Genomic DNA, 14,964 nt, shown 5'->3' on the forward strand with positions numbered 1-14,964 from the left:
CCCACACCAGTGTACTGTGATGCTTCACCAACATGTGGCAGATGCTGGTCCTGCCTTTCATGCTGACATCACCAGAGAGCCCCGCCCACCTCAGGACCTCCCCTGTCATGTATTGAACAGGATGATTATGAAGATGACCGAGTGCAAATAAGACTGTAAAAATCCGCAACCAGAATGTTTAGATGCTTTCTAATTATTCATGAATATCATGAGTGTTTGTGTGTTTTGTCTTTTCTTTCCTGACGTTTGTTACTAACAAAGACAGTTTACGCTCTGTATGTGTTTTCATCCTTACCAGCCACACTCTAACTGCAATTAAGAAAACAAACTTTAGAAATTGTCGACTCAGTGACTTCATAAAATATTTAAGTGGTTCAGGTAGAGCCAGTTTTTAAATGACCATGAACACTTACCTTATTGTATCTGTACAGCATGTTTTTCTATTAGACAGATTTGTAACAGAGGCCTTGCTCTCAGTAAGTTTGAAGTCATTTTCTGATTTAATTTGTAATCTCTGACCTTTGTGTATCCTGCTCATTTTTCATGCTGCCTTTATAATAATAATGGATTGGATTTATATAGCGCTTTTCAAGGCACCCAAAGCGCTTTACAATACCACTATTCATTCACTCTCACATTCACACACTGGTGGAGGCAGCTTTAGGAGTTTCTGTCTTTTGTATTTGAAGATAATTCATTGAATATACTCAGCTGCTTCCCTTTGGTGCCTCACACATCACTTTGTGAAGTTTTTCAGTGTCCAGTTATGTTTTTTATTGCTGTTTGAATTCTCTGTATGTTTGACCCTGTAGACTGTTTAATGGACTGCTTGTCTTCCTGTTTGTAACCACTGCCTGTTTAGGACTAAAGATTTGGATGGTAGACTTTAATACAGCCTCTGCGTGTCGTCCCTTTGTGTCCTCGTCCTCTGTGAATGTATCACAGATGTTTTCATTATAATATCATTATAATAATAGAGTAAGATGGCGCCATTGTACGGCAGGCCGTCCTCGTCTCTGTTGTCGAGCTCTTTTCCTTGATATTTGTTTATTATTTACTATCTTTCTGGCACTATGCCCCCCAGATGGTTATGCATTAATCACCTATGACCGGGATACTCTGTTAAATCTTTGTTTTCCCCCCCATATGCTGGGTTGGATCTTGGGAGACACTACATTTCCACGTATCATCTCTTCCACTGGTTCATACGGTTCCCCTCTCTGCCCCCCGCCTAAGAAGCGTGACAGGAAGCGGGGCAAACGGAGTGGGTTTCGGGTTCACTTTAAGGCTTACCTTAAAACATCAGCTGCAGCCAATTCCCTCACCACCGCGGGGATTATACGACTTCCATCCGCTCGGGATCCATTGTCCTTTGGGCTGCTCAACCATCGCTGGATCTGTCCGGTCGGTAAACAAGCCTGTCCGGTTTCTCCGGTAGTCACTCTGCCTGTTCGTGTTTGGATTGGTTCCCCAAGTGATGGTGTTCGTCACAGGTATTTAAGCCAACTAAGACGTGCTTCCAGCAGAGATAAGATGCCTATCTCTCGGATGGTTCTATTAAACGCAAGATCGCTGGTGAATAAAACCTTCATCTTAAATGGCCTCTTCCTCAACTCTTGGCTTGATGCTCTGTTATTGACTGAAACTTGGATTCGTCCTGGTGAGTCCTTTTCCTTTTCAGAGCTACTTCCCCCGGACTGTGTATTCTTTAGTTCACCGAGACCCTCGGGAAGAGGTGGAGGCGTTGCCTCTGTTTTTAAAAACAAACTTAAAGTTCGGCAACTGCCCTCTCCTACCTATTGTAGTTTTGAGGCTCAACTATTGGAGCTTGCCGGACCCCCAACGATTCTATGTGCTGTGATTTATCGACCACCTAAATATAATAGGTCTTTTATTTTGTGAATTTGCTGACTTCTTAGGTTCATTTTTATTAAGTTATGACCAAGCTCTTATTACTGGATATTTTAACATACATATTTGTTGTGCTGATGACCCCCTAGCCAAAGATTTTCTTGCCCTAACTGAGTCTTTTAACCTTACACAGTGGGTCAGGGAACCTACTCATCTTAAAGGCCATACCTTGGATTTGGTCCTCTCATATGCTTTGGATATTTGTACTATGGACGTTGATAATGCTGGTATTTCTGACCATTTTTTGCTCGTGTTTGATGTTGAGCTATGTGCAATTGATTTAAATTCTAAAGGCTGTCATCGCCCTGTACGTATCATTAACTCTGAGACTGTGGCTAACTTCATTACAGCCTTTTTGAACTTTGCCTTTTTTGATCCAGATTTCACTGATACTGTTACACACCTCCCTTGGTTGATGATTATGCCAACGCTATGTTATCCACCTGTTGTTCCATCTTAGATACTGTGGCCCCTATAAAGATGAAACGTCCCAGAACTTCTCATCAACCATGACTAAATGATACTATATGAGCTTTACGTCGTGTCTGCCGTCAATCTGAAAGGAGGTGGAAAAAAAGACAGGCTTCAGATATCCTATGGCATTCTTTGTAGGAGCCGCCTTCTATACCAGAACTCCATAAAGGCAGCTAAAGCAGCTTTCCTATCAGATATTATTGAGACTAATAGCTAACAGCCCCGAATGTTATTCAAAATTTTTAATTCAGTCTTAAGTCTTCACTCTTAAGGGAATAATTGAACAATTGAGAAACTCAAATTCTGTGCATGATATCCTTTCATCCTGAATTATCAAGGAAAGTTTTGAGGAAATTGGGCCTTGCATCTTATTTTTAATGAATTTATCATTGTTAGTGGGCTGTGTCCCAACTGCTTTTAAACATGCGGTAGTGCACCCTGTTCTTAAAAAAAGTAAGAACTTTTTTTTGCAGAGGACACAATTCATTGTTTTTAACACTTAGTTTCACTTCAGCTCTGTGTTTGTTATAACTTTACTCTTCTGTGCGGCTGACAGACCAACAAAAGCACATGCGAGAGAGGCCCACAGACCAGCTGGACCACATACGCTGTACACTGGCTTCATCAACACCAGAGCTCTGGGCAGGTAGACGGGCCGTCCCCAGACTGCCAGCAGACTGCAAACGTGCTCTCCACACTGAGCCATAAATTATGGCTGTACAACTCATGTTACATGTTACAATTAGAGAAGTCAGAAAGACCGATTCATCTTTCTTATTAATGTAACCGCTGCATTTCCTCACTTCTCTTATCTCACCCTTCTTCTTCTGCTGAGGCTGCACAACACGAACCTTTGAGATGTGGAAGAACAGGAAATTCTCATCGAAGAAGATCCAGTGTTTGAATCTGGTCTAGGGCCTTTCTGTCTGGAGTCTTCCCATGTCTGCTTATGTTCTCTCTGGTACTCTGGTGGCTTCTCACAGTCCAAAAACATGCATAGGGTTAGGTTAACTGATGATTTGAAATTGACCGTAGGTGTGAAAAGTAGTAGGAAGGCTCCTAACTGAGAGAAGTGACCCAGAAGTATCTGTGTAGCAGCCACAATGAATCAAGATCATGAGCTTTATTAACTGATCAAACTCTATTCTTTCATCTTCTGTATCATTCAGTTTGCATTGGTAATGCCCATTATTGTAATGCTTTTTTAAGATGAGCAAAACTTTATTTTACTTTGGGTTAGCTGGGATAAGTGATGGATGGAGGGAATTTTACTTCAGTCACAGAAATCCTAAACAGGAAGGAGGAGCAGAGTTACAGTGGATCACTATCCAGCAGGGAAACAAGATTTATTTCAATTTCTTGGCCATGAGTGAGATTTACTAAGTGGGCAAATTAGGGTGATGACACCGTTCCAGAGTGATCTATTAATAGTGCACCAATTTACATTCAGAGATGCATGCAGCCAGTTCATTTCAGTATTAAACGGCTTTCTACCAACAGCAGCACAAAAACAGCAGATTCGATCATGGAGACACTGAATCTGCTAAACTAATTAAAACATTGTAAGTTCAGGTCTTCAGTTTACGTTTCTTTGTGAAAACAGCACAGCAAAGGAGATATAAGGGATAAATCTTCTGACCGAACCTGCTGGGACTGTGTGAGGTCCTGAGGCTAAGAGTAAGGATTTATCCACAGTAGAGCTGCGTTCTTGCAAACCATCCCACTGTGTAAACCTGACATCTGTGGAACAGCTGAGCTGTATGATGTGTACAAGGACACAAAACATTATTTACCATCAGATCCCGAGCCCTCCATGTGTTAATCAAGAAACTGCTGCTGTGCTCCATCCATAAATAATGAATAAATTAGGAGCTAAAGCTAAAAGGACAGTTTATTTGTACCATCTTCATGTCAACACATTCAAGAACATCACAGATGAAAGAAACATTAAAAACTTCTACACTACATAAAGCAAGAAAAATAGTTTCTTCCTATATGTAGAAAACAAAAACAGAAACATCAAACACCTCCAAGACTCTCTTTGAAAGAACTAAAAACCTTTATTCTCATGGTCCAATCATGAGTGAACTCCCCGATGAAGCCTTGTGTGCTAAAACATGTCAGAGTTTAAAGGTTAAACATGAGTTTCCAAAACGTTTTGCTGGAGAACAATGAAGTATTTGACTGAGTTTCAATTATTTACAGACGAGCAAAACCAGGACAGAGAAAAAAGGACAAAACTGACTCAGTAAAACAACAGAAAATAAGATCCCATGTAAATCTGTATTATGTAGAAGTTCAGCCCAGCAACCAGTTCAGTTCAACACAAGTTTAAATGATTCTATCTGAACTCTGTGGAGCCTGATCTCAAGCTTTTTGAGTCTGACACTGAAACCAGAGGATCTTTCTGTCTCTTCAGATTCACTGTGATCCAGTTATGGGAGCGATTTCAGCCCTGAGTGATCACGCTGATGTTTGCACAGAGCAGACAATGAGGTGAATGTTTGGGCACATTGGTAACAGTGAAACAGTTTATTAGTAACGTGGGATCGTTTGTGTGTGGAGTATGAACTGAGATTCCTGAAGCTCTTGTCACACTGGTCACAGCTGTAGTTTCCTTCCATGTGTGTACGTTCATGAGAGTTACGACTACATGAATCTGAGAAGCTTCTGTCACAGTGTCTGCACTTGTATGGTTTCTCTCCTGTGTGGACTCGTTTGTGTGATTTAAGCTCCCTTGCAGTGGTGAAGGATGACCCACACTGATCACAGAGGTGCTTTTTAACCCCACTGTGAATCAGTTCATGTTTTTTTAACTCACTTGGTGTGGTGAAGCTTCTCCCACATTCTTTGCAGTATTGCAGTTTGTCTCCAGTGTGTCTACGTTGATGTTTTTTTAGGTTCTTTTGCCAACTGAAGGTTTTTCCACAAAGGTCACAACGAAAGTCTTTCCCACCACCACAGTGATGACAGGGTTGAGAACTGGATCCATCTGTGTCGCTCTGCTTCTAAACAAAGACACAAAGACAGTGTAAGTCAGTCCTTCAACATTTTTATCCTGAACGTCGCCTGAAATAAAGAGCATCTCTGCAGACGTCCAATTACATTTGACTGTTTCAGTTAACACACTCAGTTTACTGGGCTGCAATAACTACAATACTACCACCATAATACTACAGTAATACTAAAATCATAACTGACATGAAAATCTGAATAATCACTCAGAGCTGCTTCTCCATGCAGTAGAATTGCTAACATGCTAACACAGTTTAATGAGCAGAGTTGTTCCAAACAGTCAGGCTAAAATGACAAGATAACAATATAAATACATACCTCACAGTAACTGCACTTGTAGAGTCTCTTTCTGGTGTGGATCTGTTGGTGTTCTCTCAGGTAACGTGGAGATTTAAAAGTCTTCTCACACAGGTCACATTTATAAGGTCGTCCCTCAGTGTGGGTAAACATGTGTTGTTTTAACTGTGTGTCTGTAGCAAAGTATTTGCCACACTGTTCACAGCAGTACACATCTTCTCTGGTGTGAATGCGTAGGTGTATATTTCGGTTCCCTTTCCGGCTGAAAGTTTTTCCACAGAAGTCACAGCTGTACGCCTTAATTCCAGAGTGGGTAACTAGATGACTCTGTAAGCTGCTACTGCGAGTAAAAGCTCTGCCACACTGATCACAGCTGTACGCTTTAACTCCACTGTGGATGAGTTGGTGTGTTTTTAGGGATTCCTTCCAGGTAAAAGACTTTCCACACAAGTCACAGCTGAACGGTCTCTCTCCAGTGTGGATGACCTGATGCTGTTTTAGATGACACTTGGAAATAAAACCCTTCCCACACTCGTCACAGGTGTGTTTTTTCTCTCTCTTTCTTCTGTGAGGTTTGTCGGCCTCCTGAGAGCGCTGACTTCTCGCTCCATGTTGGTCCTGCAGTGACAGAGATACAAACAGAGGCAGTGAGTGAAATGCAGTTGTGGAACAAACTCAACCTTCAAACTCCCTCCATTAACACTAGTTTTAAACCTGAAGGTGGAGTGTGGCACCAAACACCTTAAAGGTCTCTTATCCCCACCTGCTGGTAGTTCTAACACATTACATCCAACCTGCTGTTAAAAATAATTCATGACTGTTCAAACACTAAAATCATGCCCATCCCTCCTGATTGTACACAGATATATAAAAATGTATACATATATAATATATAAATATTTACCAGGTCTATACTTTTTTATATTTCCTATTGCTGTTCCCTATTATATATATTTCCATAATTTTCTAATTTATTCAATGATAATAAATCAAATGTAACAGTTACCAGCCTGGTTCAGTGAAGGAAAATGTCAGAGTCTGATTGTAGTCTCAGGATTTCTTTAAAACTTTTACTCCCTACACATATCTGTATTTTCTACTCCTTACATTTTTAAAACAGGCTTGTTACTTTTGGTTTAAGCCATTTGAGGAGAGTAATTTCATCGCTGCAGGCATCAAACATCAAACTGATTTGAACCTAAACAGTAACACATGAAAGGCAATCCTGATCGTGCACTAATCACCAGGGTATGAAACATAAAAAGAGATGAAAGAGGCAAAACTGTGTGCAAAACATAGTCAAGAGTTAAAGTGGACCAATGTTCTTTTTTGGCACAACACCTGAATCACTGCAGGTGCTCATAAGTTGCCGTCACGGTACTTCAGCATCCAGCTAGCAATACAGAAGATGAGCAAGAATAAATGGATTCATATCTTTTAAGTGGCAGGTAATTTAAAACGCAGCATTTCTATCAGCTCAAAAAACATCAGCAAACACACAAACTGACAATAAAAAAGTGTGTTGCTGGCTAAAGGTCCAGCTGCTGTACATCACAGGGAGAGAAAAGAAAGAGAGCTAACTTCACTCAGAGATGGAGAAAGATAAGACACACAGGACAGGAGAGGAAGAAGAGAGGTTAGATTTAAAGGGAAGGACTGCTCAGTGGGATGTGATCAACTGGAGATTAAAGTTTACATGTAAGTCCTCATGTGTTGAAATCAGATATTGGGTCTGTACATGTGACATTATGTTTTTTCAGATTATGAAAGATGCTGCAAAACAATCTGAGGCAGACTAACTGTGTTATTTAAAGACTGCATGAAGATCCTCTGCAGGTTAGTGCAGGATAAACAGGTTCGTTTGCTGAACTGTGATGGATTTAAAGTAAAGAACAGTGTGTGACTGGTGCACAGTGACTGTGGTGCTCATGTCAGAGTTAGATTACATCAAGTGTAGCAGAGATTCATTTAAACTGAAGCTCATGATGCTGACATTCATTCACTGAGTTCCACCTTCATACCAACAGTATAGTATAGTGATGGCATATTTGATGGAGTACTTCTTTACACTAGTATCTGTCACCTTCTGTGTTGAGCTCATTGTTTCCTCTGTAGTGACTCAGCTGAGTCCAGATGGCTGAAAATGTTCCTCTGCTGCTCCGTCAGACTCTTCTCCTCCTGCTGATCAGCTGGGACACAAAACAGATCTTTGTTAGGCTCCACACTGCACTGAAGAGTCAAAGTGTCTCATATGTTCATCTGACAACACAATGGACATATTTTAGTTTCCCTTTCACCTTCATGTTTCCCTCTCACCACATATCTAAACCAAATTCATGACCAGCAGGTTTTACAGCTGTGGCTCCAGCAAACATCAGCTGATAGTACAAAGTAATATTAAATAAATTCTAACAGCTTATCAAGCGTAAGCGTGCTGATGTTGTTTTCCTTTCTCTGGCGCAAAGTGGACGATAAACAAACAAGAGAGACGGGACTTGGACAGAAAAGCCGATCAGCTGATCATTGAACAGTTTCATGATTGAAGTAGCAACAGGAGAGGGAGGGGGAGAGAATGAGAGGAGAGGCAGCTGTGCAGCAAAGACACAGAATAACTCCAGCTTTGTGTCTGTTTTTTTTTTATTCTAGCTTCTAGAATTGCGTTCTTTTTCAGCTCAATACGGATCTATTGTAATTGGTCCAGCCCAGAGTTGATCATGACCAATTGGCTAATCCACCACCTTACACTGTTTACACTGTTACAAAAACAAACAAACAAAAATGAAAAGTCACTGTTGGGTCTGTGTTTCCACAAGCCCCGCTAATTCTAGAGACTTATTCATCATGAAGAAAACAAGACAGTCGATCGATCGATTATTTGCGCAAGGGAGGCCTCGTCTGTGTCCACCACGAAAATGACCCCCAGATCTGACCTCCTGCTGCCTTTTATTGGGAGACAGTTCACGCAAAACACGTCAGAACAAAGCCACGCCCCCTTTGTTCTAAGACAAAGCATTTTATGTATATGTGTGAACTTCTGTGAGAGTGTGTGTGTGTGTGTGTCAGACCTCCTGCTGACCAAAGGGTCATAAACCCAGGAAGCTTACATAAAAAGAAACAGATCTTTCCGGTAGGATGCATCTACAATAAAACCTCCCCCAGTACAGAGTGGTTGGAGAGGTGGTCAGGATCAAAGGAATGGCTTTGATCCTACTGCTTGAACTAAGACTGTACAAATTTAAGAAACACAATGGCAACATTCAACAATTAGACTTAACAGTCACCATCGGCCCACCGGGCAAATCCCCGGTATGCCCAATGGCCAGTCCAGCTATGCGGTCAGTTGGTGGGTAACAGGATCTCCGAAAACGTTAGATCACTTTGCAAATAGGTGATGTCTTGATAAATGAAGCAGATATTCGAAGTTTACACAGCACCATTGTTACCTGAAAACATCTTAAACGTTTATTTTGTCACCCAGAAAGAGTAATATTTCAAACTCCGCCACTCTTCATTCCTCTGCCACTGCCTCGCTTGTAGTGATGTGCAAATCATGAACAAATCGTTCAACACTCGAGAGTCTGTTTACTGCAGGGGTCTCAAACTCACATGGGCCGCGGGCCACTTCTGGGACCGTCATCTAATTGGAGGGCCACTTTAGTGTCCTAGCAGTACAAAATAACAAACACGAAAACACCCACTAATATTTCCTAAATTTTAGTGTTTTGTTTGGTTTATTTAATTCCAAATATTGTGTAAGAAAGACAAAATGGCAAACATGAAGGGAATTTTTTTCTCACTCTTAACTATCTGAAGCCTTTAAGTTTCATTTGTCATATGCAAGTTAGCACAGGATCAACATTGCAATGAAATATATTTGACGAGCAGAAGACAGTCACTCAGCAGTATAGTACAATATAGTACAGTAGTTTCATTGAACTACCAAATAAACAGCTCTTTCTGGCCAGACACGTGGAAGCACCTTTGCCACAAATTTGTTTGTATTTAACAAAATAAAAATGCAGGCATAAGCGTACACTTTAGTTTTCAACTGCAAGTGAAAATTGTTTTCTTTCCAAATAAATCTGTCACTGAACTAACACAGCCAATCCCTCAACATGTTTGCACTCTCTTGTTACCTCGGCCAGGTCCGCGGCTCCAAACCGTGGTAAGGAGACCTCTGGCTAATACTTTGGGGGCTTGTAGTCGGGAACTAGCTTTACTGTCTGCGTCAACTTTGCTAGCGAGAGACAGAAAGAGGCATTGAAAGGCTGCTCCAGCAGAACTTTATTGTTTCGGAGGAAAACATGAACACGGTGTACAGTCGAGTATTAACACTCGACTGTCCCTCCCTCATGCTCACACACACACAGCAGGAGGGGCGGTCCCACACGTTCTCCCTGCAGCAAGGACTACACCGCCCATGAGGCTACAGTCTTAAAGGGCCATGCCTGTAACGCTCTGCCATCGTATTAAATCATTTTTCGTATAATAATTAAAAAAATAATAATTTCTTCACATCAATATGCAAGTAGAGGTGACGTGGGCCGCAAATGGCGGGTTTGAAAGCCCTGCTTTACTGACAAATGACTCATTGACTCATCCCTGTTGCTGTTAGCAAACTAATTTCATTAGTAGAAATATATCTAGTTTAAAATTATGGAGAAAAACAACATTCAGTTTCTTAACATAAACATTTCTGCTGTGAACTGGAAGAAAAAACCCTGAGTAGAAAGCTCACATCAAGACAACAGCTCCTCGGTTCACAGTAGCACCGATTCACTTTGGTGAGTGACTCATTGAAACTCGATTCAGTAAAAAGAATCAAATTTACCATCGCTACTCGCTTGAGTTTTGGACGAAATGCATTCTGGGATTTTTGCATTTCGTCATTTCGAGCTGATTGGAGACCAAAACAGCCAATCAGATTTTTTTGCATCGAAGTCTGTGATCGGCTGGTTTTGTGGCACAAATATAACGGTGTACAGCAGGGGTGTCCAAACTTTTTTCACTGAGGGCCACATACATAAAAATATAGGAGGGGCTGGGCCACTTAATAGAAATTAGGTATATAACCTTAACTTTAGTGTATTAAAGTTAGAAAAATCACTTAAAAGTGGTCAAATGTGTTATATTGTTGAATATAATTAAAGACAAAACTGCCTTCATCCCAGCTTTCCATAAATGGATCTTTATTGATTTATTCAGAAAAAGCTTTGGTAGCTCATTCTCAGAACAGCAGCCTCAGATTTCGTCTTAGACAGAAGATTTACAGCACAGAGGAAAAGAACAATAAAGGGGAAAATGGGACGGGTACATTTCAAGTTTGTCATTTAAGTTATTAGGCTTAGCAACACACCTATTAACGTTCGTTTTGAAACGATTATCAACATTAACAGACTGAACCGGACTTAATAACAGGAGTGCATATAATTTTAGTAAACTATTCTGGTGAGTATCAGCTGCGCTGGGAATGTAAATCGGGCCATCCAGCTGCAGTGCTGATCAAGGAGCAAATCTGCATCAGATGAGATCAGCTGACTGCGTGTGAGTTTTACAGCGATGTGTATTCTGTGTGTTAACAAGAAAAACGCATATACGAAAAACAGAATTGATGCGCATTATTGATATTTGAAGCATGTGTACCTGCACATGCATGCTTATTAACACACGGTTACTGTTGAATATATCTTTTACTCACCTAAAGCGCTCGTGCTCTCGTCCACTACCCGCAAAAAAATAGCAGCTGTGCGGTGTCTGTGGCATCGGTGCTCTCATCGCATGCGATGGAGTAAAAATCAAAAGCACAGCTTTATCAGACATTTGCAGTTTAATGTTGGCTGATGAGTCATCAATGCGTCGCACAACTGGATTTCTGGACACGCCGATGTTGTTGAAGTCCTGCACGTTTTCCGGGCACATTATTTCGGTGACTTTAACGAGGCCGTGTTTTAAGAGGTCTCCATCTGAAAAAGGCTTGCCATGTCTTGCGATGAGTTGGGCGACCTCATAGCTGGCTATTTGAGCCTTTTCCTGGACAATTTGAGCACGAAAAAAAATCATTGTTGCTGACCCTGCAGGAGAGCTACCCTTTGCTTTCATTTCTGCTCCATCTCAGCACCAGTGTAGGATGCATAGGCCTGATGTTTGGTTTCATAATGACGTAGTACATTATACTCTTTCATAACTGCCACAGTTTCAGTGCAGATCAAACAGATACACTTCCCTTTGAATTCTTTGAAGAAATATTCACTCTCCCACCGTGTCTGAAATTTTCTGCACTCACTTTCTACCTTTCGCTTCTTTGGTTCTGCCAAGTTTAGTAACTTTCTTCTGTGATTGTCCTTTTTGGTGGCGCAACTGACTTGATCAACAGCAGCTCCCCCTGTTGTTAAAACTAAGAAGTGCAACAAACTCAAGCAAAAGTTTAAGTGCGCGCCATATTCTATTGTATTTATAAAATTACTTGCGGGCCAATTAAAAATTGATCGGAGTTTGGACGGATCAATGTTACTTCATGAACTCAGATCAATGTTACTTTGACACTTACCTCTAGATAGGCCAGAACAAAAAACTGAGAAACAAACAGCAATGAGCAGGAACTCTGTAGCTGTGTCCCAAGTCTATAAGAGCACCTGGCTGCAGCCACTGTGGAGCTCCACAGTACCTTCCTTCTTCTTCTTCAGTCAAGTTTAACGGCAGCTTGCATCCAAAACTGTTGTATTACTGCGATCTCCTGGCTGTTAACCGTCAGTCACTCCTGAATCCCCAGATCCTCTTGATGAGACCAGTACTTCTCAAAAAACGAAAAACCACCACTTTCCCTTCACCATGACTTAACTTATTAACCACTCACAGTAACTTCCACGGTATCCATGCGTGTTTATGGCTACTGTGGAGGTCACGTGTATCCGGTTACTGTGGAGCTCCACAGTGGCTGCAGGAAATGGGCGATAGAAAACCGATCGGTGCTTATGCCATTCCCAATATGCGCTGGCAGACGTCGGGGCAGCATGAGTACCAGCATTTTTTTGCCGATGTCCGTGATGCCGCCCCGGGCAACCGCCCGTGTCGCCCGTATCTAAAACCGCTACTGCCGCCGGTGTTCCAGATCTATTGGCGTTTAGATCAACTGGCGTTAGTCGAACAGATGTGTGGCAGTCTTGCGTTTCAGGAGCTGCTACCGACAAACCAGCAAAAAACGCCAAATGTGTCATCTGTGACACTTGTGAGGTTATCTCAAACACACTCCGTCAGTCGTGATGCTGTTGAACAACAAAATGTTTAAAAATGTGGCGAGTTTACCTGGTGATATCCTCATGCGCGACGCGATCGCGAAAACAGCAAACAAGTAACACCACGCCGATGTTGTTCACAGGAGAGCAAGAGTAAACGATCGGGAGACTCTTGTCGTCGTTATCGTTCCCCTCGCACGGTTTATTTCTCCGATTTCAGCGTTTTTGCTTCGCAACTAAAGCGAGCAGTTTACTTTGTGCACTAACATGGACTCGAATCAACCAGCGCCACCTCTGGCCAAGTACCACAGCCGACAGCCAGATCAACCTGTGACACACATCTGCAGCACGTTTGAATTCGTGTCATGCACAACACATTTGTACCTTTCAATTGTGTCTGTTTGTGCGTCATGCAAATAAACCTTTGAAAAGAATGAAATGATATCATATATTCCTTATTGGCCTACATTTGTACAAAATTCCAAATTATATACACAAAGTCATAGAAATCACCACTCCAATTGGTCATTATGATTTTGATATTCTCTTTTTCCATAACAATGAAGTACACCTTGGACAAATATGACACATCAATATTTCATTAGTGTTGTCACATCACATCCTGTAAGCAGAGTCTGTCTGTGTCTTTTCCCTGGAAATGAATATTTCCAGCCAATACAGGCAATCCATCAACATGGCTGGAGAGTTATATATGTAAAAGGTTAACATATGTGTTTAAAAGTTGAAATGTGTGGCTGGTAAATCTGGATTACACTAATAGTTAAAAAGTTAAGAGATAAAAAGACTTATGGGGATGTTAGTTCAGTTTATGCCTTCATACAAGGAAAAAAGGGAACACCCCAGTTATATTTTGGTCTTTGTTATATCGTTCAGTGTTGATTCAGTATTTTCTAATTACACTTTACATCTTCCATGGCATTACTTAAAAAATACCACTAGGTGGCGCATAGCGGCCAGGAGGAGCGTAAACCCCCCTGGGAGGCAAATCTGCAGAATAAATCCTGCAGTTGAATTGTAAACAAGTTCATGATCTGTGCCTCTTTATTTCAATACACAGCTGTGGGATCTAGGATCGCACCCCTCCCAGGCACCTGTCACACCAGGGGGGCAACATATACAGTCTGTATAAGTGTGGTTAATCCAATGAAGATTTGTAAGGAGATGGCAGTTACTGTGAATTCACAGCAGTTACACAGTGATTAGTAATAAACAGCCAGTGAGAGTGAGTGGATATAAGAAAGTCAGTGACTCAGGTGTGTCGCTTGGTTTGTCATCTGTTTGTGAGACTGGAGGAGACGTAGAAATCTTTTGTTTTAAATCTTAGTTAGGAAGGTTCCTGTTTGAAAACAAGCACATTTTGTGAGAAATGCAAGAAGTACATCTGCAGAAAGCACACAGTTACATTCTGTCCATCATGTGGACAAAATAGAAAATGTTGAGCATTGAAAAACTGAGAATTTGGGCAAGTTCAAAAGAAATGTGTTTGTAAGAACGAAAAACCAAATTGTTCCTAAAATAGTTATGGAAAGTCTAACTGTTGTATGTCTGTGTTCTACATGTTTATCTGATGGAAAATAAAGTTGCTATTGTTTTATTGCAGTTTTTGGATAATCCTGAGTGGATTTACACAGTATGGGTCAGAATGACCCACAACAAAATCAATGTCAATTGTTTGTTCTTCAACATAATACAAGGGTTGATTTCCAAAACTTGCTTATGATCTTCAATTTGTAGCAGATCCACTATCACATAGCAGCTGGAGCAGTTTCAAATGGAGGTCAGTCCACTGCTGCCACCTGTGGCCAAGTACCACAGCCTACTACTAGATTAACACATCTGCACCTGCTGCTATGATCACATTGAGTAGAGGCTGAGTGGCTGCACTTACCCCTGGTACATCCAGATCTACCCACAAACATGTTGAAAGATGCAATGCCAGCAATGTGGATTGTCAACGCTAAAAACAATCATTAAGCAAAGACAACAGGGATCAATTCTTTCTGTTTATTTAGCA

At 41.3% G+C, this 14,964-nt stretch overlaps 2 protein-coding genes across 3 annotated transcripts in view; one reads left to right on the top strand and one right to left on the bottom strand.

Annotated features, from left to right (window-relative positions):
- LOC146662555 (uncharacterized) overlaps window positions 1-14,964 on the top strand; it is a 36,060-nt gene that overhangs the window by 12,284 nt on the left and 8,812 nt on the right. The gene's annotated exons all lie outside the window — the stretch shown is intronic.
- Window positions 3,688-13,387, bottom strand: LOC146662556 (uncharacterized). 2 transcript variants are annotated; one of them, XM_085419271.1, is made up of 4 exons: window positions 11,396-13,387; window positions 7,781-7,886; window positions 5,719-6,315; window positions 3,688-5,390 (listed from the first exon to the last, which is right to left on the bottom strand). In XM_085419271.1, the coding sequence occupies exons 2-4, from the start codon at window positions 7,796-7,798 to the stop codon at window positions 4,821-4,823; spliced, it is 1,185 nt and encodes a 394-aa protein (XP_085275397.1). In that variant the 5' UTR covers window positions 7,799-7,886; window positions 11,396-13,387; the 3' UTR covers window positions 3,688-4,820. The 2 variants fall into 2 exon arrangements, with proteins under 2 accessions (XP_085275397.1, XP_085275396.1); XM_085419270.1 differs by having other exon boundaries at window positions 3,689-5,393.

Source organism: Rhamphochromis longiceps, linkage group LG9, assembly GCF_057381845.1.
Source record: "Rhamphochromis longiceps isolate RC_006_pf linkage group LG9, R_longiceps_female_GT1.1, whole genome shotgun sequence".
Taxonomy (NCBI): domain Eukaryota; kingdom Metazoa; phylum Chordata; class Actinopteri; order Cichliformes; family Cichlidae; genus Rhamphochromis; species Rhamphochromis longiceps.